We start from the raw sequence: 22,914 nt of genomic DNA on the forward strand, positions 1-22,914 counted from the left end.
TGAAGTATCTTTTGGCAGGCACACACCAACTGTGTTATTAATAACTGTAGGTATGCTCTCTTTTAATGTTTCCCTAAAGCCCCAGGAGTGAAAATCATTGGATAATACTAGAGCTATATGAAAAAATGAGGGCCTAGTTTGCATAGTACTTCCTGTACGGTTTAGCGCATCGTGCCCACAGCTGCAGATAAAATATCCCTCAGAAACAGAGGTTTCTACTGAAACCTTTGTTTCTCTTGTCCCTCTTTTTGTGCACTTCATAATGAGGACGTAAACTGTGAAGCTGCTGCAATGTAAAAAATTAAAGTTTAATTAAATGCATTGAATATTGAGATCTTGTTTTATTTATGGATACAGATAAAGGTAATGATGGTCTAAAGTTTACACTTGGGTTGTTTACAGAGTCTTTGAATGATGTAGTTATTTATTTATATTTTGGTATGAGCTAGGGTTAGGGTTTGCACTAGTGTTGCGTACTCTCCTGCTGACTGATCTCATAGGAGAATGGAATTTTGTTTACCTCATCTGTCTGACTCAGTGGTATACCAGCTAAGTCTTCTAGACTGTGAAATCTGAACTGATTTCAGTTTAATCTTGTTCTGCTACCAGCCCATTTGAATTGCTTTCCTAACTGACAAATAAAGAGGAAAGGACCTTACAGAAAGAGTTAAGAAAGGTGACTCAAAGGAGTTTCAATCTCCCAGCTGACACGTTTTGCAGCATAAATTAACTCTGTTGCTCTGCCATCAATCACTGCACCCTGGGTCCCCTGCAAAGACCACAGCTTCGTCTCTATATATAGTATGCATGGGATCCACTTATGCATTACTGCAGCTGCATGTAGGAGCAAGGCTCATTTGGAACTGTTGTGCCAGAACATATTGAAAGTGCCAGTCTTGACAGAGAAAGTTAAACATGCACATACATTATGATCCCCCTTGGAGCAACTTTTGCATTGCAATTTGAAATATGAACTTCTCCTTTACTGTTTGACAAGAAGTCTTTTGAGCTGGAGGAGCAGCTACTGTAGCACTAAAGCAGAGGGACATCCTGTATGACAGAGCTCCTTACAGCTTCAACTCATGTGGAGATCCTGGGCACGTATCTAATTAGGATATCTCTGATAGATTCTGGATTAAACGAGAATTTAAAGCCTAGATTGCAGGCTCTTGCTTTGCTTTTTTGGCATTCTTATGATTTACAGATTACATTACATTACAGATGACATTATTTTGGGAATTGTTTGCAGAAGTAGTGCAAGCATTAATAGTTTACTATTTCAGTTGTTTTAAAAAAAAATCTACCATTGCCACCATGATTTCTGTATGCAGATTAAGATTCAACCTCTCTTTTTCCTCGCAGGGTTGAGACCGCCTGTACTAAGCTGGTCCAGGCAGCCCAGATGTTGAAAGCAGACCCCTACTCTGTCCCTGCTCGCGATTACCTCATTGATGGCTCCCGGGGCATTCTCTCTGGGACCTCGGACCTGCTCCTGACGTTCGATGAGGCTGAGGTATGCCAGGCTGAATACTTAATGGGTATCCATTACACACTTCTCATCTGCGATCTGTAATGGCAGCTATACCTGTGACAAGATTTAGTACAATATAAAATACACTGACACCGAGGATTAATGAATCAACTCCCAACAGCAACAAAGTAATTTTCTCAAACACCGATAACGCGCAGTGAAAAAGAGCAATTACTCTTATTTTTTTTTTTATTTCTTGGCAGACACCCTTATCCAGGGCGACTTACAGATAAGTTGTCCAGATTGACCTTGACATGAAATACTGGTAAATAATACATTGGCTACACGACTTGAGAGACTGATGGATTCTGTTCAGGTTCCTTCCTAATTTCTACTCATTAACGGAAGGAATAAAGATAGCTTAACTGTTATTATTCAACTTTTGTGTGGAATGAATTTACTCTGTGTGCAGACCAGCATAGGAATCATGCATGTCTTGTTCATCTGTTTTGTTGGGACTTGATCTCCTGTGGGTCTTACCCCTTTCACAAACTGATAAGAAACAGAGAAGTCTGTTAAATGTGATTCTATGATTGTCTGCTGCTGGAATACTTCTCTTTTAAGTTAAAGAGGTGAAAAAATGACTGCCAATTGCCTTAACAGCTTTTGATTCAGTCATAAGATCCCTAATCACAAGACTGAGAGCACAGTTTTGAGGGCTTCCTTTCGTATGAAAGAGTTCACTTCACACCATTTTCAGTCCCGGAACTTTTGGTGAAAGATTTGAGTTTGTAAGAACTGCATCTGTATAAAACAATTTTTCAAAATGAATAATGTATCAAAAGACCTTGTCTTTCAGGCTGGTTGACTGTGTCCTGCCAGATTAAATTAACATTGTTACACACGGTGGCGTAGGTTGGGGTTCAAATTTTTTCAGTATTATAACAATTTGTAAACAAAAAGGTGTGTCCTGTGTTTTGGCCCTTCGGACAGATCAATGAAAAAAATCTATACCCGTTTGTTTTCTAATGTTAAAAGTGAAAAGGCAAAAACTGCAGTGTTAAGGACTCCAGAAATGCATTTACTAATTACCCTTTTTCTGGCCAGCTAATCATTTTGAAAAAAAAACTGCTAACAAATATTTGGATTTAGCCTCCAACAATATTTTTTTCTGTAGAAGGTGGTGTTCTGCTTGGTAGAGAGGGAATGAGAGCAGACTGCTAATTGTAAAGTCTGAAAACTGAATTCCAGGACAGCGAGTCTTTCAATCAGACCACAGGATGAAAGATAATTATATGCAAATTACATTATTTACATGAAATTACATACTGACTTTTTTTCTATTTTTGGTTTATAAATATATTATTTTTAATGTACAGGATTTTAATCTGTATCATAGATGCAGAATCTGTATCATAGTACTGTATCATAATATAGTACTATTTAAAGGTAAATAGGTGTTATGTTCTTAGGAATTCAATGGTTTAATATTTGTCAGTTTCACTTATCCACTAATTGTGGTGTACATTCACTTTTGTATGCCTATGCTACAGGTTGTAAATGATCATAATACAAACATTTTAGTGGTATATGATAGGATTAAACTAGAATATCTGCATGTTTCATAATCAAGAAGAGTTTAGATGACAAGTAAGTATATAGAACTAATATTTTGGCAAAAACTGTTTTCAATAGATTGCAAACTGCTTTTTCATGACTTCAGCACTGCATATATGAGGGTAATGAAAGTACAGGGGCATTTAATGGTTATTAACTGGGAATTTTGTAATTAATTTGCTTCTTATCTTGTCTTGTCACTGTAGGTGCGCAAAATTATCCGTGTGTGCAAAGGCATCCTGGAATACTTAACCGTGGCAGAAGTGGTGGAGACCATGGAAGATTTAGTAACGTACACTAAAAATCTGGGACCAGGTTTGACAGGATTTAATACAATATAAAACTTTTTTTGAGTTGATCTGAATGTATAAAGTTAGGCTCTGGTGTGTGCATTGGACAGGCACATATGAAAGCATTGTCTCTATTATTTGGTCTCCAGGAATGACAAAGATGGCCAAGATGATTGATGAGAGGCAGCAGGAGCTGACCCATCAGGAGCACAGAGTGATGCTCGTCAACTCCATGAACACCGTGAAGGAGCTGCTGCCTGTGCTCATATCAGGTGAGCTGAGATGCTCCTGGCAACACACTCTGCTCCAGGGATGCTGACCCTGTGTAGTGGTGCCAGTGAGCAGCAATGGAGATAATTGAACTGAAAACATCTGTGTAGTGTGGTGGTGTTTCCAACTGTCATTTTAAAACAAATACCAATAATGTAATGGTAAAGTATAATATATTTTTTGCAAAGGGTAATGAAAAATATTCAGTGAGAAATGGAACAGCATGATTAAGTGAAATTCGCCAGCAAATACAAAATTAAGATCAGGAACCTATGGACCATAGAAAAGACCAAACAAGTACTTTAGTGGGCTGTAAGTAAAAGGAAAGGCACACAAAATAATAAAGCCTGTTGCTTCGATTTTGACAGCCATTAAAATCTATGTGACAACCAAAAGCTCCAAAAGCCAAGGCGTTGAAGAGTCTCTGAAGAACCGCAACTTCACCGTGGAGAAGATGAGCACCGAGATTAATGAGATCATCCGTGTGTTGCAGCTGACATCTTGGGACGAGGACGCCTGGGCTAACAAAGTAGGTTGTGCCTGTGCTCTCTTAACACCGGAGTATTGAAGGCGGTTCCCTCCTTTTCTGTGCTGTGCTGCAGAGGCCCTGCATTCCCCAGAATGCCCAGTAGGGTTAGGCAGCACTGGTGCAGGCTGTCGTTAAATTCCTATTGCTTTAAAACTATGGTTACAAACATGTACATATACAGAGCATATTAGCGTATTAAATATAACAAAGTTTTGCTTATATATAAGTATATTTGACAAATTATTTTAAGGTTTAAAGATGGTAATCTCAATCTTATCCAGGTTTCTTGTAGAATTAAAGTTAAACTGCTTGGATACCCTTTCGTTTTTTCTTTTTGATTCTACACTTCTCCTGCTTAGCATGTGGTTTAAATATTTTCTTTTTCCATGTCACTTAAATTTACACCTAATCTACCTTTTTTTATTCTTTTCCACTTTTCTGTTTGCTTGATTGTTATAACTAGTTAAACATCTGTATTTTTTGTTCTTCCTTTTCTTTTCCATTCTTTTCTTCCCTGTAGAAGGTAAGCCTACCTCTTTCCCCCCTTGTTGTGCTGCAGCATGTCTGCTGGTTCTGTGTGCAGTGTGCAGACAGTATTGTGCCATGCGGTTGCTTTTGTGTGTGCCGTCGTTAGTATTTCGATCTGTAGACTCTTAAATAGCTGTGCCTTCTGGGTGAGTAATACTTTCGATACAGCATTATAGATTAAATGATGCTGTATTTGGAAAACGAGGAGACTAATATTTATTGTTTTAAATGAGATTGTCTGTTTTTTGAGATTTAACCGACATCATTCTTTTGGGTTCCTCTCTCCCACACAATCCCATAGTTTTAACAAAGAAGGAAAATCTGTTGACTTGGCTTCCTTTTTTCTCCCTACAAGCATATTTTAAAGAGTTTATTGGGGCATCAACCAATAGCAAAACAAAAAACCTCCCAGGAATATCATAGGTGCAGGGGAGCCTTTTCGAGGAGGGTAGAGAATGAGGGATTAGGGATGTGCATTTCTTTTTCACAGCTGTATAGATGTGTCATGTGTACAATTTGTCATCCACTCTGAAAAAGCAAATGTTTCAGTAGAGGAGAGAGGTGAAGGGCTGCAGAGACCTCTTTCTGAGAAGAATTTAAAAGTTATGTTTTTATATTTCAATACAGGTACATGTATCTTAAGTGCTATTTAAGCCGTAGGATATGATGTATGGGCCTGTATAGCCATTTAAATCTATGAAAATTAGATTTACTTAAAGAACAGGCAGACCTTCTCCTCTCTCCTCTGCTGAAACGAGTGTCTTCTCCAGCTGGACGACAGCGTTTAGATTAGTCCATTATTAGAGCCTCTTTTAATTTGGAGGAATGCTCTCTTAACCCTGAAATTCCAACTAAACCAACTCTGGTCTGAAAAAAACATACAGTACTGGAATCTTTCTTTAATTAATCTGCATAATCACATGCTTAACATCAATAACACAAGCAAAGACACAATAATGACTGTATGACAGATATGAGTGTAATAAGGCTCCTGCTCAGGAATATAATCTCGGACCACTTTTCCAGAGTGCAAAACCCTTCCACTGTCTTGGTAGCTTTGACTGGAATGAGTGATTTGACAAGGTTAAGTAACCTTGAAATTGCACAGTTGTGGCTCAGCCAGTTTTCATGAGATTCCATTATGCGATCGATAGACGAAAGTAAATGGGGGTGGGGAGGGGGGTGGGGGTTTCTTAATGTATAGTGTAACAGCTGAGTCTCCACTGTTACTTAATGGTTAATTCAACACAAGACTTGAAGTATTTGGCATCCTTTCCGTTTGACACATCAATGTTTATTAATTTCACTGGAGTGCCTCAGCAGCAGATGGTGTACTGTAAAGCATCAGCGTACAGGCCCAGAACACCTTCTCATTCCCAGCAAGCAATCAATCAATCAATCAATCAGTCAATACAGCACAGATCAGGAGGAACATGCGTTTTGCTCATGTTGAGGCCATGACATTATTCTGTCAAGTGGAAGGGAGGAACTCAGAGGGGGAAGTGATTTAGGGAGATGCACATTTATGCATCAAAGCTAACATTTCTTTCTGCATCAAGAAGAGCAGCACGGTGGAAGGAGAAGTTCTCCTTTTTGGCACGGATGTGTCAGTTGTGCTCCATGTGAATGCCCTATTGTGTTTTTTTCCCTTAATATAACTCCTCATTACTAATGCACATCTAAAATAAGAAGAATGTGTGCCATACGGCTGTGCTTGTGTGGGAGGCAGCTGTAGTGCAGATCTCCTCTTCTTTGCTGTACTGTTTGCTGGGATTGATGACTGGGTTTGTGTTAGTCTTGTTTTCCACAGGCGGCAGTACTTTCATAACCCTTTAGGCATGCCAGATCAGTTCTGTGCACCTCTTTACATTCCTCACTGTACGGCCGTTGGTTTTAGTTCATTATTCACCAGCCTGTGTTACTAACCCATGTTTGTACATGTTTGTTTTAGTCTACTTTCCTGGTAGTGATCTCATTCCAGTTAGCTCCTTGGAATTGTTCTATTGTGTTGATTTTGACTGTGAGTTCACAACTTTCCTCGTTTATTGGTACTTCATGAGATTTATAATACATTACAGGGTGTTGGGAAGACCTTGGATGATAAGAGGGTACAAATAAGCTTTTTGAAGTTTAAACAAATGCATTATTCAAGACCTCTTAAGTGTGTTATCAAGAAGCATCAATACATTGCAGCTAAAGAACAGATAATCATAATCTTGAATGTAACCGTGTCAGTGAGCATAGCCAACCTTGAAGACTATAGAATTGAATTTCTAACCATAAAAATACTGACCTCATCAAAACTAATATAAAATAAATAAAACGGTTCTAATGATGTACGGCTTGGTTCCTGGAATGGTGGTGAGTCAATTTTAAAACCAAATCGACTTTGATTCTCACTTAGAAGATCTGGGTCACAGCTTGCAGCTGCTCTTAAAACCCATTGATCCTTAATTGCTTGGACAGCATACTGTGTATTTATCTTGTCCTGCTGAGGGACTGGGTCCAAAACAGATGTTTACAAATAATGCGCACCAAGATAACTTGTGATTGGAAGTGACAGAGAATACAAAGTTGTTTTCTCTATCTCAATATCTTTTTCTCAGCTGAATTTCCCATGATGTCCTTCTTACAGATGGTGATTCTTCCACTGTTCAATGAATTATCTTGATTCTATATATTTACAAACATTGCCTCCTTGCACATTCTGCAGAAAAACTAGTTTTGGCAGGCACAACAGGAGGGAACAGTGGTTTGATAGATTACACTGAGCTGTGGATATGTTTATAATCTTTGAAAGCAAGGCACCCAGAGCTGCATCCTCTTTTTGAACCCCTGAAGGAGAAATGACTAAGCAGTGGTAACCTTGGTTAAATTTGTACCCAAAAAAGGAATTGCTTCTATATGTTAAGTCATCGGGGGAGCGTTGCAGCATTATTTACAGATAACTTGCATAATTTGAATAGTCTGTTGTGAAACTGAAGTTAATTTATTACGTTTAATACGTTAATTGTATCTATAATCCAGTGGAGAGATTGTGCTGCTCCCTGTTTTTAGTTTTATACTTGTTAACGGTATGTGTGGAATGATGTTTGAATTTTTTTTAATTGAAATGGGACTTTTGGTTTGTTCACATTTAATGGACAGCTGCTTTTGTAGCTTGAACTGAAGACATCTTTTAATCTCTTTTAAGCAAAGCCATTCAGTTTAAAGGCATAGCTGGCAACGTGGAGCCGATGAGGTCACTCAAATTGTTGTCATCTGTATTGTAGATTGGATCAAATCTGTGTTCTCAAACTGTACAGATTTCAATTAGATATACTAATACACAGACCTCAAACTTAGAAGTTTGTGATGTAGGTGAGACCCTTTGTTAAGAAGGTGTTTTAAAGGAGATCCCAGCCTGAGGACGAATTGTCAGACATGCTTTACATCTCTGTTGTTGAGGTGGGTGCATAGAAGTGATACTATTGTGCTTGTGAAGGTCATGTGTGCTGCAGTGCTTTCAGAAACTGCTGACAAAGCAACTTTCCTCTCACACTTCAGTAGCTTAGTTTCAAGAGGAGAGGAGAGCAATAACATTAAAGTTATGCAGTTAACCTCAAAGTATTTTCATCCTTGTGCGTCGCATCTTTTGAAGGATATTTTTTCTTATTAATGTATTATGTTAATTAAATCCATTAATAAAAACAGAATAAGTTATTAATTAACTTTCTCTTCTATCAAGGACACTGAAGCTATGAAGAGAGCCTTAGCGCTCATTGACTCCAAAATGAACCAGGCTAAAGGCTGGCTGAGAGACCCCAATGCCCAAGCAGGTATGTTCGAAGCCCCTGCCCTCTTAGATGGTCAGTTCTTAAGGAAAAAGGTGGAAAGGAGTGTGCCATCAGAGAGCAGCAATAATACATAGATTTACAAAAATATACACACAGAAAAATGGGACACGCTTGCCTTGACCAAAACACCTTCCTGTTTGCCTGCCCTTCATAACTGCATTTGTGAATGGACAAATAAGACGTTTTCTTGTTCTCAATCAGGGGATACTGGAGAGCAGGCTGTGCGGCAGATCCTTGACGAAGCTGGGAAAGTCGGTGAGCTGTGTGCCGGCAAGGAGAGGAGAGACATTATGGGCACGGCCAAAACCCTGGGCCAGATGACTGACCAAGTGTCTGAGCTGCGTGCCAGGTACAACTCTATAACCAACCAAAACAAACACACAAGCTGCTAGTAAACACTCTTCAGATTTCAGCTGACATTAACATGATTAAATGGATTGCACCACAATTTCTTATATGGTCACATTTGTTACCATGTGTACAGGTAGCTATGGCTGCTTTTCAAACCATGAATTAACCGTATGGATTTTCTCTGACAGAGGGCAGGGTGCTACTCCTGTTGCCATGCAGAAAGCCCAGCAGGTGTCTCAGGGCCTGGACATGCTAACGGCGAAGGTGGAGAATGCTGCCCGCAAACTGGAAGCCATGACCAACTCCAAGCAAGCCATTGCCAAGAGGATTGACGCTGCGCAGGTACGGCACAGACGGCATTGCTCTTTCCCTGTTACGGCAACTGTTCACTTGCTCGACATAAAGGGCGGACTGACTGCAAAGGTGCACAATCAAATTGAAAGCTAAAAATAGCCTCTCTCAGAGGAAACCAAAGACAAATGTGTTCGCCTGTAAAAGCTGACTTATTAGATTCTCTCACAACCGAGCTATGCTTTCTGTAATGGCACCTGGCTTTGTGTAATGATAATGTTAATACTCAAATAGCAACAGTGTAATACAGTATGTGATGTAGCTAATGTGATTTGTATAGCACACAAATCAATTTTGTTTCTACATCCTACATGTAGTTTACATTTTGTAATTTATTTATTTATTTATTTATAACTGGATAATTCATGCTTAATTGAAAACCTTTTATATTATGGGGGAAATGTTTAGAAACATCCTGCAAGCAATGATAGTGCAGGAAAGACCTTAATTATTTTCTTGTATTTTACACCTAATTTTGCATGGAAAATGAAATTCTAATTTGAAAATGGTAAAAACGGGAGTTATTTAAACCACTCTAAGTTATAGTAATGCATATAGTTCTTACACTTGTTAGTATTGCACGACAATAAGTTCATGATTTTGCAAGAAGCTCCGAGTGAAGTATTGTCATGTGCTCACCTAGAACTGGCTGGCTGACCCCAATGGCGGCCCTGAGGGAGAGGAAAACATTCGTGGGATCCTGGCTGAAGCCAAGAAGATTGCAGATCTGTGCGAGGACCCCAAGGAGAGGGACGACATCCTGCGCTCCCTTGGGGAGATCGCTGGGCTGACAGCGAAACTCTCTGACCTCAGGAGGCAGTACGTACGCTGGGCACAGCAAGTCGGAGCAATCCACCAACAGACTGCATTTCATTACTGGGTCATTTTAGTTGTTCTTTGGTACACTTATACCCCTTTTCCACTGGCATATGCGAGTCGTGCCGGAACCAGTCCAGCGCAGCTCGGCTCGTTACCCGCTGGCAATTTTATCGAGCCGACGCAGAACCAGGCCGTGAATTTTCGGCCCTGCTCCATTCCTAGTGCTATCGAAAGAGTACGCGTTACTATTCACAATGGGCTGGGACTGGGACATATTTATATAGTTGCCTTATTGTGATGTTTTTGTTTTAAATAGATTCAACCTGAATTTTATTTTACAATGTCAGAAGCGAGAGTCTAAAACGCTTATGTATCGCGTAACGTACCTTCATGCACTTAAACAAAACCATTACTTACAAACCATTAGTTTGTAATCCTACCAATAAAAGACGGAGACAATTAAGTAAAATTAACAATATAATAAAGATGTGAAGCCCTGCATGTAATCCGTGCCTATATGGTTTATCGTACTTACAAGATGTTGATGATGATTATTGTCAATAACCAATTTGACTGAACAATCAATATAAACTTAACTTAAGCCCAAAATTGTAAACCACATAAGCGTGTTCAATACAACACAAGCTTGACTACACACGATACTTATGATTTTTGTATCACTTTTAAACCTAAATTTTTGGTTTATCAGCCTGGATGGTGTCAGTCTTATAATTTGTGAAGTTTAGATATAATGGTTACATTTTATGTACAGTAAGCCATGTTAAGCATTTTCTACATTAAGCATAGACTCCCATTAAAAGCTAATATTTATGTTCACAATGTTATATATAGATCGATATATTTATACATAATTATTATATTGACAGTTTCAGTGCATGCTGGATTACTCCAGAGTATCAGGGTTCAATGAACGATATAAACGATAATATAGCCTAACAAGTAGAAATTAAACTCAATCGTTACGGTCTTTCAAATGTTGTTTTTGTCGCATTTGAGAATGTTTGAATTCATGTTTTTGTAGCTTCACTATTGCAGTTTGGTAGCCAGGCCAGTTGGTTTCACTTCCATTTAGGTAAAAATTAAAATCCAAAATTACAAGTACAGCCGCACTTGCCAAGCTCCTGCATTGTTTTCATCTGAAAAACCCAACTATCTTTCTTTTCACGCAACATCCACAGCCTCTGAAGTCATTCACCTGGCTCGCATACTGCAGCGTGTACACACCCGAGCTGTCCCAGGGTGGCTCGGCTCGGCTTGGTTCCGGCGCGGCTCGGATATGCCAGTGGAATAGGGACAATATATTGACTGTTTAGAATACTGCCTTGGAACTGATAAATATTTCACACCACCTCCATGTCCCTAGGGTAAGCCCTAGGCAGGCTTGGTGGGGAATAGATATTGGCACACGTGAACCAGATCTAATAATGCTGATTTCCCTAGGGGCAAAGGTGACACTCCAGAAGCCAGGGCTTTAGCCAAACAGATTGCCACAGCTCTGCAGAACTTGCAGTCCAAGACCAACCGGGCCGTGGCCAACAGCAGGCCCGTGAAGGCAGCTGTCCACCTGGAAGGGAAAATCGAGCAGGCCCAGCGCTGGATAGACAACCCCAGTGTGGATGACCGCGGAGTTGGTGAGTTTCCGCCACCCATGCAGGGAGCACTGCCTTTCCTGTGAGGTTCATACTGAAACAACATAAGACTTCTGTGCCTTGGTTTGAGCCTCATGCAGACCTTGTAATTAGAGTCCTGGCAAGGCTTTATTATAGGACCAGCTGTCCACATTATATGCATTTGCCGGTAGCTATTATGTATGCATCATTTAATTAAAACTGAACCTGGTGGTACATGATTAATTTAAGCAACATGTGCATATTTAATGTACATATGGATTTCACGTCACAACTCTATTGGGATATTCTGCCCTGTTCGGTTATAAAATAAAGGGATCAATTTAATTAACTTGGAATGATTTAAACACTGGCCTGTAAAATGGTTTATTCATCGTGGTTGTTTCTACAGGGATTTCATATTTATTATAGAAACAACATGGGAGTTTTTTGTTTGCAAAAGCAGTTGCGAGTGTTGGTATTAAATTGATTTAAAATCAGTGCCACATGCTTTACAGTGCAATAAAATGCAGTTTGATAGAAAAGCTCAGCCTTAATCTAAAATACTAAATCCGCTTTACGAGAGAGGTTGTGCTTCGCTGAATAATTTTTCTGCTGTAATTGGATTAATGTGTTTTGATTTTAATGTCGTAGTCCAAGTGGCTGAAATTCTGCCGTTAAATCTGACGAAGTAACCATCCATAGAATAAGTACTTTAAATTCATTTCATGGAAGCAGAGGCTTGCATTTTCATTTTCTTTGGGGAATTATATCATAAACTGGTGTCCTAACACAACTGGTTTTAAAGACTAAGCTGATCTTACTATTGAAGTTTTTTTTTTTTTTTTTTTTTTGTCCTTAACACATTTAAGTTATGTTATAAAGTGTTATAATAAAAGGAAAGAAGGCGTAACTGTCTCTAAGTCCTTAGTATAATAACAGGAAGTTCACATGATGGTTCCTGTGCAAAATTATCAGTGTTAGCAAACAAGAAGTGTGCAGAGGAAAATGATAAGGGCCTGCATGACTCGAAAGCTCAAACTTGTCTTTAATCTTTCCTGGAGCTTTCTTAACAACCCCCAGTTTTCTATGCACTTATAGTTGGTGAAAGTGAGAGAAATGTAGCTGCCACATGAACCCACCCCTCAGTCTAAAGGCTAATGGAGGCTGTGAGTGCTGTGTTGCTGACGGCTGCGGCTCTCCTCTGCTTCTAGGTCAGGCTGCCATCCGTGGGCTGGTGGCGGAGGGCCGTCGCCAGGCCAATGCCATGCTGGGTCCGAACCGGCAGGAGCTGCTGGGCAAGTGCGAGCGCGTGGAGCAGCTGATGGGGCAGTTGGCAGAGCTGGCGGCGCGGGGAGAGGGAGACGGTCCGCAGGCCCGGGCCATCGCTCATCAGCTTCAGGAATCCCTCAAAGTAAGAGTCTGGGAACGATCACAGAGCTGCCCTCTCACTTGCACACACAGGCAGGCACATGAGCACAGCCGTTCAAAGTGCACGTGCGCCCCCTGTTGGCCTGAGGGACGGTTTACTTTAGGTCCAGTTTAATTATAACCACAGGATACAGTTTCTTTTTTTTTTAGGATTACTCATTTTTTGGCGTTTACGGTTGTATTCAGTCACTAATGTTTGTATTATGGGTGGTCTGAAAATATTAACTTTTCATGAAGGCACTCACTCACTATTAAAATGAACTTTGTACCATGTCACAATATTATTGTTCTCCTATATATTTAAGTGTGTGTGTGTGTATATATATAAATTTAAATGTATGCATCAGAGACCTTTACTTTAAACTGACCGTAATTTAAAAAAAGAGAGTGATAGTTTGTCTTAATTTTTTTTAACTGTACTAACAATTTGAACCCTGTTGACTGTGTTGATAGGACCTGAAGTCCAAGATGCAGGAGGCGATGACCCAAGAAGTGTCTGACATCTTCAGTGACACCACAACTCCAATCAAGCTGCTCGCTGTAGCGGCCACTGCCCCCCCGGACGCCCCAAACAGAGAGGAGGTCGGTACTCCAGCCAAAGACTTGAATATCAGCTGTGTGCAGGAGGGTATCTGAGTGTCAGACCGCTAAACAAATATCTATTTCTGTCTGTGTTGTAGGTGTTTGACGAACGTGCTGCTAACTTTGAACATCATGCTAACAAGCTGGGAGCGACGGCAGAGAAAGCTGCAGCTGTTGGGACTGCAAACAAAGGCACAGTGGAGGCAATCCAGGCCGCAGTGAAGTCTGCCAGAGAGTTAACGCCACAGGTATGCGAGGGCTGTCCTCTGGACCCACGCTCAGACCGGCACTGCTACTGTGTGTGTGTGTGTATGAGTGTGTGTGCACGTGCAAGCTAGTTTCCTGTAGTGCCAGCCTGTGTGCTGAGCTTTCATAATTGAAATGTGGCTTGAGCTTGAAGCATATGATTATAATGGGCTTCATACATTTTATAGGATTCTAAAACCTATTGATCTTAGTTTACTTTGTTTTATTTGTGTTATACCTGCTTTGCAAATGCATAGCTGGACAGGCAAATCAGAAATGGTTGTGTTGTCCAACAAAGATGCTTTAGAAAGCTTATCTTTTGTGTTTTTGAAAACAGGCTAGTCTTAAATTATTTCAGATTAGAGATGTAATTCAAGGGAAATGCAGGCCTTTCATGTACCTGTAGGGAATTTCAACAAATGGAGCTGGAGACACAGTAGTTAATGTACCCTTAGGAATTGAATTTAATTAAATGGAGGGAGTGCAAACTGAAATTTTGCTTAATAGAAGTTAAATAAGCTTAAGGACATTTTCTCTGCCTTCCAGTGTTCTTAATTCACTCGCTGTGTTTTTATTTCACAGGTGGTGTCGGCCGCCCGTATCTTGCTGAGGAACCCAGGCAACCAGGCAGCTTATGAACATTTTGAGACCATGAAGAATCAGTGGATCGACAATGTTGAAAAAATGACAGGTAACAAGAGAGGCCTGCATGCTTTACTACAGTGTACCTGGGGAGTACATGTTAAAATGTGGTTTACTAATGAAGTCACCGATCATATTTTTCTATAACTGTGATTAGCTCTCGGTATTGATCGGTGCATTGTCTTTTACCTCCTTAGGGTTAGTGGATGAAGCCATTGACACCAAGTCCCTTCTGGATGCTTCTGAGGAGGCGATTAAGAAGGACATTGATAAGTGTCGCGTGGCGATGGCCAATGTTCAGCCCCAGATGCTAGTTGCTGGTGCCACCAGTATTGCACGCCGGGCCAATCGCATCCTGCTGGTGGCCAAGCGTGAGGTGGAGAACTCTGAGGATCCCAAGTTCCGGGAATCGGTGAAAGCTGCCTCTGATGAGCTCAGCAAGACCATCTCTCCAATGGTGATGGATGCCAAGGCTGTAGCTGGGAATATACAGGATCCAGGTAGGACACTTTCCTGTGTATTATTTGCGTGCATCAGAACTGTAGGAATCTGGGTCTGTTTTCATGTTATATATGCGATAGATTCAAGTGCTATTTTTTTCTCCCCAGAAATTGTGTTCAGTTTTCTCTCCTTGCTCCTGTGGGTCTGTATATTGCGGGGTGATAAAGTAGATCTGTGAAGGACTGAGCACCACTCCCCGATTGCCTCTAGGTCTGCAGAAGAGTTTCCTGGACTCTGGTTACAAGATCCTTGGTGCTGTGGCGAAGGTGAGGGAAGCTTTCCAACCACAGGAGCCAGACTTCCCTCCTCCCCCTCCTGATCTGGACCAGCTGCACGTAAGTCAGCATTGTGGACATGGCAAAATGGGCCCAGTCTGTGCTGGAATTTTTTTATTTTGCAGTTTGTTTAATTTGTTCTGCTCATAATCATTTGGAAGAGTCCTGTCAACAAGCTGTCTTTTGCAGGTTAGTGATGAACCTGCTCCTCCCAAGCCCCCTCTGCCTGAGGGCGAGGTGCCCCCCCCAAGACCCCCACCCCCGGAGGAGAAGGACGAGGAGTTCCCCGAAATGGCCGGAGAGGTGGTCAACCAGCCCATGATGGTAGCTGCCCGGCAGCTGCACGATGAAGCCAGGAAGTGGTCCAGCAAGGTTAGTGCGTTCATTGCTGCAGGATTTTTCTTCAGTCATGTATTCGTGTTGTTATTGTCACTGTTGTTGTATTCTTGTGATCTTTCAAAAAAAAAAAAAAAAAAGTAAGTTATGCAAAGTATGACAATCACAGTGTTTTGTTTGGGGGAATAAAGCTACTTCTACTTGAAAGAAAAGGTCACTGAAGAGCAAGGTCACTGTCAACTCCCTAGACAAAACAAATCTCGAGGACCTTTAGCATAGAAGACGTTAAACTGACATATGGAAATACAAAGGTATACATTTAAATTCATATGGAAACTGTCATCTATAAAACTTATGCATGTCATACCTCTAACAAATGTATTAATTTCTAACTTGTTCTGGTCTCTCTAATTCATCTGCCTGATCAAATTTTAAACCTTGCCCAGTATCAATGTATTTGAATGGAGATCGTCGGCAGTTTAACATGTAAGGGACAACCTAGGATTGGTTTATATACGTTTAATTGAAAAGGGATTTCTATTGTTTGTTACATCTTTTGAATTAACTTTGGCAGCACTGTGGAGTAGTGGTTAGGGCTCTGGACGCATGACTGGAAGGTTGTGGGTTCAAATCCAGGGTGGGACAGTGCTGTTGTACCCTTGAGCAAAGTACTTCATTTAGTTTGCTCCAGTAAAATACCCAGCTGTGTAAATGGGTACAAATGTAAGTCGCCCTGGATAAGAGTGTCAGCTAAATGACAAAAATAATAAAAAATAATAATAACTTGAGAATGTCATTGAACATTTAATCAAATGGCTTTTAATTGTGTATGCAGTACATTGATGCAGACGATGCAAACGAATGTCTGTGAACTCTCTAGATTAACTCTGCAGTTATTTGCCTCCAAATAGCTCAGACCCATGGTGTTAGGCTGTAGAAATGACAGGTATGAAAGTCCACAATGCTGTACTTTAGGAATCTGGTCTGATGCGCAATCAAGGGATAGTTATTTGCCATTATATCAAATGATTGTTCCGATCTGATATACACTTCACAATACTAGTTTCTCTGGTCTTGTCTGAGCATGCGTCAGCCTAACAGCAGTTCATAAGCTAAAATGGACATTGAATTATATACTGGCAAGATCAAGAATTCTCCGGTGTAAAATGAAACACTGTCAAAAGAGATTTATAAGAAGCCCTATTTTTGTATTTACAGCTTGATATATATATTATTTAACACACAGATTTTTATATTACATATATTTTTTATTTCTGAATGTAGATATATTCCCTTAAATTTAAATTTTGTATGATATCCACCTCTTTTTCTCCCTATATAGTTTTTGCGTTGCTGGTCTTTTCTGTTTCTGATTTGGTCTAGAAAGCAGATTGTCTATGTAGAGAGAAGATCGTATGAGGGAAGCAAAGCTATTTATATTGTGTGGCTAATGAATTTGTTGACTATGGTACTGTTTTCAGCAGGACAAGGTCTCCCCTAGTTGGCAGCAGATAGCTGGTGTGTTTTCTTCCTGGTGATTTGAAGTGGTTTGTGTACTGCTGTGTTGATGATTTGGCTCCTTACACCTTTTGTCTCGGTATAAACTGTATTGAAAGGGGAACGCAAACCAGTGTTCCACAGCAGATGTGTACTGCAAGATATGTTGCCTGTTATCTTGAGCAGCTGTTACACTTGATATCCTTGATTTTTATCATTTTTAAATGTTTTTAATGCCAATTTATAAACCTCATACAAGTTTTTTGCCTCATCCTGAAAGTTCAGCTCCCCTGTCCACAGTTGTCTTCTTCATTAAAAAGACTTCAGGATGCAAGCTTCCCTGTTAGCTTGAAGTCTGTTGCCTCTTCTGCCGCCTGGCTCCACTTCTGCCCTCCCTCCACCTCCTCTCATCCGCCTTCTTCCTTTCCTTTCCTGCAGAACCTCCCCTCCTGCTCCTGGTTTTCATCTTGTGCATCTCATACTAACTCTCTCCTTGTTTCTCCATGCTCCCCTCCTCCTCCTTCCTCCTCCTCTTGTTCCTCCTCGTCCTCCTCCTCCTCCCAGCCTGATGTGACTGATGAGGGTATTGAGACCGCTGAGGCGGATGTAGATATAGATGATGAGGATGAAGCCGACGATATTGAGTTCGCCCTCCCCTCAGACAATGAAGACGATTACGAGCCCGAGCTGCTATTAATGCCCACCAATCAGCCCGTTAACCAGCCCTTGCTGGCTGCGGCTCGGGCTTTACATCAAGAAGCTCGCAAGTGGTCCAGTAAGGTACTCCTGCTTTCCCACTGGCCATGCCTCTGCCTGCATCCAGTCATGCGGGACGCTGGCCCAGTTGTGTTGCATCACTCTTGATCCTGGCTGGGCGCCCGTGACTCTTTGGAATGAGGAGTTTGTGTTGCACCTCTTGGACAAACTGATACTGGCTTCACAAGTCTTCCGGCTCCTTGGTTAGAAGTCCTGTTTAGGCTCCTGGTCCAGCAGGGAAGAGATTGGCTCTCCTGCACAATAACAGAACACCTCCACACAGGATGTATCCCAGCAGGCTTCTGTACATTCATTGTCTTGCCAACCTGTGAAGCCATTGATGACAGTTTCTCAATGACTTCCTGTTTTAAAAATGAAGAAGTCATTTCACCATTCTGTTTGCATCGTACGTTCTCACATATGGCTTCACTAAACCACCAAATTAACTGCAACAAAGAAACATGCTTGGATGTCATGGATATTAACAAGAAGGAAGACTGTCTGCATTTTTGCACGAAAACTACCTCACGAAAGCACTTCATAAATAGGAATTGGGTACACAATTTTTTCTGAGCAAAACTTTTACAAATCTTTACATTTTGTATTACCTCACTGTACTTTTGACTGAACCCAGTCCCTTACATCGAGAATTACACAAAACTGAAAGGGAGTAAATATTTGGGGTTTTCTGCTTATTGGGTTCATTTATATCATAGTTATTTAAATGCAATATAAAAAGCCTAGTTAAATCATTTTCAAATTGAGACAATCTTCCTTTATTTTGTGTGATTTGTGGTTTACTAACATTTTGCAGACTGCATGTAGAGTATTAATAGTCAGGGTATGGATTTGGGAATGCCCACTTGTGTACACTTGTTTGTCTAATACTTACAAATAACTGGTAATTAAATATGATATGACAGGTTGTAGACCTACAGAGTGTATTTCAGAACCTTAGTAGGAAAGGGCATTTACTAAATGGTTTCCTGCGATCTGGTATAGTAATCATCTCTTGACCTCACCCAAATACAGCAGAGAATTTGAATCAAAATGTAAATAAGTAAATGAATACATAATGAAACAAGGAAGCTGAAAGAGAATGTATTTCTGTTCAACATGGTCAGTATTTTGAATGGAGAAATGTAGTTTAATTATGTATGCACCCACACACATCACAATTTTGGATTATAGTATAACGTCTTGTTTGTGATTTGTGTTCCGATTTAGTGGATTACAAACAAACATCATGGCATCGTGTGTGGCAACTGCAAATGCTATAAAAAAATAAAAATAAAAAAATAAGCTAGATCTTAACTTCAGTTATTACAACTAAAAGGCTTCTGTGGATGTGGCTATATGTCAGCTTCTTTCGATTGATGCAACAATGCATTATGAAAAAGGATAGAATATGCTTTTTATTTTGTTCCATCTTAAAAATATATATATCCTTTTTATGTGGTTTATTTGTACATCTTTTTCCCCACCTTCAACTGGTGTCATCCACCCCAGGGCAATGACATCATCGGTGCAGCTAAGCGAATGGCCTTGCTGATGGCGGAAATGTCCCGTCTTGTGCGTGGCGGCAGTGGAAACAAGCGCGCCCTCATCCAGTGTGCCAAGGACATTGCCAAGGCTTCGGATGAGGTCACCCGGCTGGCCAAGGAAGTGGCCAAGCAGTGCACGGACAAGAGGATCCGAACCAACTTGCTCCAGGTCCGCCTAACTTCACACATTTCCTTCACACCGTTATCTATCTTGTCATACATCTCTGCTCCAATTAGCAGCCGCCACAGTGTGATGTCAACCACAATCTTGAACTGATTTCCTTTAGCGCGGTCGCTGTTTTTTTTCTCTTGAGAGGTGCTACTTCTGTGAAATGTATAAAGCTTGTTATAACTTTTTGTGCGATTTACATGGGGGGAAAAAGATTGTATACTCATGTATTGATAATGACAAAAAAAAAATGACACTCGGACCATTGCTAAGCTTGCAACATGCATCTCTCTGCAGGTGTGTGAGCGCATCCCCACCATCAGCACACAACTGAAAATCCTGTCTACTGTCAAGGCCACCATGTTGGGTCGCACCAACATCAGCGAAGAGGAGTCGGAGCAGGTAAGCCCGAAGATCGCGGTCTGTTCAGTGACGCTTAAGAGAGAATTATTACTTTTTATTTTTATTGGGATGGTCCATAATTTACCTTAATACTAGATTAATATGGACTTTAGGGAGAATCGGCTCCATGTTGTAGAGCTTCCTGTGAGGCATGATTTGGGAATTGAATAACCACCGGTCTGTTAGTCTCCAGAGTCTTTTATAGTATTAGTGTTAAAATTTTATAATGACATTGTGCATCAAGAGTGTCTGTTTCTCTTTGATCTCAGGCGACTGAAATGCTGGTGCACAACGCGCAGAACCTGATGCAGTCCGTGAAAGAAACTGTGAGGGAAGCCGAGGCAGCGTCCATCAAGATTCGTACGGACGCCGGCTTCACCCTGCGCTGGGTCAGGAAGACCCCCTGGTACCAGTAAAGGTTCTCTCGTCTCCCTACACTAAACCGCCACCATGGGAGGTGACGGCAGCTTTTGGAGCAATGGAGAGGATGGAAATGACATATATATGGGGTTAGAAACAATGTTTGCAATACTTTAAACCTTTGTTTGAATATGTTTTGTATAAAAAAAAATGTATTAAATACGAGTTTATCCTTTTTCATATTATCTAACATGGTAAAAGTATATTTAGGAGACAATCCGATCAAACAAGACCGTATAATTTCAATTGCTACAAGTGTAATCACGCCAGACTGGGAAATGGCTGTTTTTAGTAGTAAAACACTCTAAGTACAGGCTGTGATTGGTATTTTGGGTTTCCATAGTTAACCCACAATACTACAAAGCTAAGAAATATGAAGCTAGCCTGGAAAGGCACAAACAAAAATGTAACATGAATCTACGTAGCTGAGGACATTTATTTTTTGTTGCATTTAGGGCTTCAATTGTGGATTGAAGACAATTACCTCTTACATACATCCATTATGAAAACTAATTGCAATGTGTACTGTTTTGCTTCACGGGTTCCACACTGGTAAACTTGTGGTTAATTCTGGATCGCTCTCTAGTAACCATGTGTAATAGTATTGGTAATCAGGTATGCAGTTATCACCTTGGGATGCACACACGCAACATACAACGATATTTCATATTGTATTCTGGCTGCTTCACACTAAATTATAGTATGCTAACATTAAAGAAACACTGTGCTTTTTATATTTGTATTGTACAAGGAGTTGAAGTTGGGTTGCTTATGAATTGCTATCATGGTAATTCATTACTATTAAGCAAACTACTTCATGTATATTACCATAATGCCTTCTATATAGGAGTGTCGTAAATTATGCCAAAGAATACATTTTTCCTTTAATGGATTGTTTAATGTTGAACTGATTTTTATTCTTTGTGTATTTTAGAAATACCCCCATGCACACAATGCAAACGCTACAAAAAAAGGGCTACATTTATTAACATTTGAACCAAGTTTGTTTTTCTGGAATGGATAAAAACCTGTTTGCAAAGACTCTTAACGTCCAATTTCATTTAAACAAAACTTAACGGTTCAGATCTGTAAATGTTTTGAAGATCTGCCCTGACATTTTTATAAAATCATAACAATTTCAGTTTTGTGTTTAGCTTTTTAGAATCTGCCTTCAACAAACCATACAACAATTTGTATTAATGTTGCAGTGAGATTATCCAGAGCAGCTAATGGTACATAACCCGATAAAAGCTTTATATAAAACCTCTGGACTTTCAAATACAAACTAGTCAATGTTAGTATTAATATGCTACATTTAAATGCAGTGTCAATGATCAGGTTTTAGTCAGACCCTACATTCTTGTGTATCATGTGGTGTAGGTTAAAGTTAGGGTGCTGAATCTTTTTAAAAACACCACCACCTTTTGTAGGATGATTCTTAGTCCGGTTAATTGCAATTTAAACCGGTTAACACATCTGTTCTTTGTCTCAGGAGTACATTCAGCTGAGATGGGTTTCCAAATATAATCAAGGTGCCCTTTCTCCGGATTGCATAATTAACTTGAATTGTTCCATATCATGAAAAATAACTCTACATCACTGCAGAAATGAGGTGCTGTCTGAAGAACACAGCTTTTTCCATGTTCTTTAAGTGATAATTGGGTTGACCTTCATACCACCCTTTTCAGTTCTACTTTATAGCCACTGGGAGGTTGCTGGCACTGTATTTTGATCGGCCTTGGAGTGGAGGACTGCAGTACAGCCTGAGTGTTTCTATTTCTCTTCCCAGTACTGCATTTCCTGCTGCTCACCCATAGCATACACAATACAAATGATAGTTTTCAGTCCCAAACTAATGCCTGCTAGTTGTTCGGTTACCCTCTGTAATATTTTGTAACACAGAAGTGCTTACAGGTGTGTTAAGGTAGCTGAAAAGATTTCTTTAGCCTTTTTGTATTTGTGTGAATGAAAACTGCATTTTGAATGTAAATATGAAACTACTGCAGTCTTGTTTTACAGTAACACATGAAGCCATCTGATCTCTGTGCCTTTTAAATAAAAAACGAAAGTTTGATAAAGTTCTAAATTTAACTTGATTTTGTTTTCTTTGACACGATACACCTTTATAAGTATATAGCATATTCATTTGCTTCCACCCGTTTGCTGTGAATGAATACGATTAGAAATGTAGGCCATCCACAGGAGGCATAAATATCACTGCAAACTTAACTGATGTTTCTGGAATTTCCTGATCACTTACAAATCCTGTGATCAGTTCATGCTGTCACTTTTGAAACTCAAAGTGTAGAAGTCATCTGCCTTGTCACTTTTATAATAAAGAATTTTATAACCTTTTAACTTTGTACTGCTTTTCCTTAAAACTCCTGAGTGAATTTGTGTATGTGGTGCTCTGTCCCGTGTAT

General features: G+C 40.2%; 1 protein-coding gene across 4 annotated transcripts in view; it reads left to right on the top strand.

The window, feature by feature from the left end:
* Nucleotides 1-22,849, top strand: part of vcla (vinculin a) — a 36,726-nt gene extending 13,877 nt beyond the window's left edge. The window contains exons 3-22 of one of the 4 annotated variants that reach the window (XM_066693778.1): nt 1,363-1,513; nt 3,295-3,403; nt 3,528-3,650; nt 4,017-4,177; nt 8,430-8,523; nt 8,743-8,890; nt 9,081-9,234; nt 9,887-10,062; nt 11,524-11,714; nt 12,905-13,104; nt 13,575-13,703; nt 13,802-13,951; nt 14,532-14,640; nt 14,789-15,091; nt 15,303-15,427; nt 15,557-15,739; nt 17,765-17,980; nt 19,466-19,669; nt 19,967-20,071; nt 20,341-22,849. In XM_066693778.1, the coding sequence (XP_066549875.1) occupies nt 1,363-1,513; nt 3,295-3,403; nt 3,528-3,650; nt 4,017-4,177; nt 8,430-8,523; nt 8,743-8,890; nt 9,081-9,234; nt 9,887-10,062; nt 11,524-11,714; nt 12,905-13,104; nt 13,575-13,703; nt 13,802-13,951; nt 14,532-14,640; nt 14,789-15,091; nt 15,303-15,427; nt 15,557-15,739; nt 17,765-17,980; nt 19,466-19,669; nt 19,967-20,071; nt 20,341-20,487 (3,178 nt within the window). In that variant the 3' untranslated portion in view covers nt 20,488-22,849. The remainder of the gene's footprint in view (nt 1-1,362; nt 1,514-3,294; nt 3,404-3,527; nt 3,651-4,016; nt 4,178-8,429; nt 8,524-8,742; nt 8,891-9,080; nt 9,235-9,886; nt 10,063-11,523; nt 11,715-12,904; nt 13,105-13,574; nt 13,704-13,801; nt 13,952-14,531; nt 14,641-14,788; nt 15,092-15,302; nt 15,428-15,556; nt 15,740-17,764; nt 17,981-19,465; nt 19,670-19,966; nt 20,072-20,340) is intronic. The other 3 variants (XM_066693779.1, XM_066693780.1, XM_066693781.1) reach the window with 3 other exon arrangements.
* Nucleotides 22,850-22,914: the final 65 nt, after the last annotated feature.

The sequence above is a fragment of the Amia ocellicauda genome, chromosome 20 (genome assembly GCF_036373705.1).
Source record: "Amia ocellicauda isolate fAmiCal2 chromosome 20, fAmiCal2.hap1, whole genome shotgun sequence".
NCBI lineage: Eukaryota > Metazoa > Chordata > Actinopteri > Amiiformes > Amiidae > Amia > Amia ocellicauda.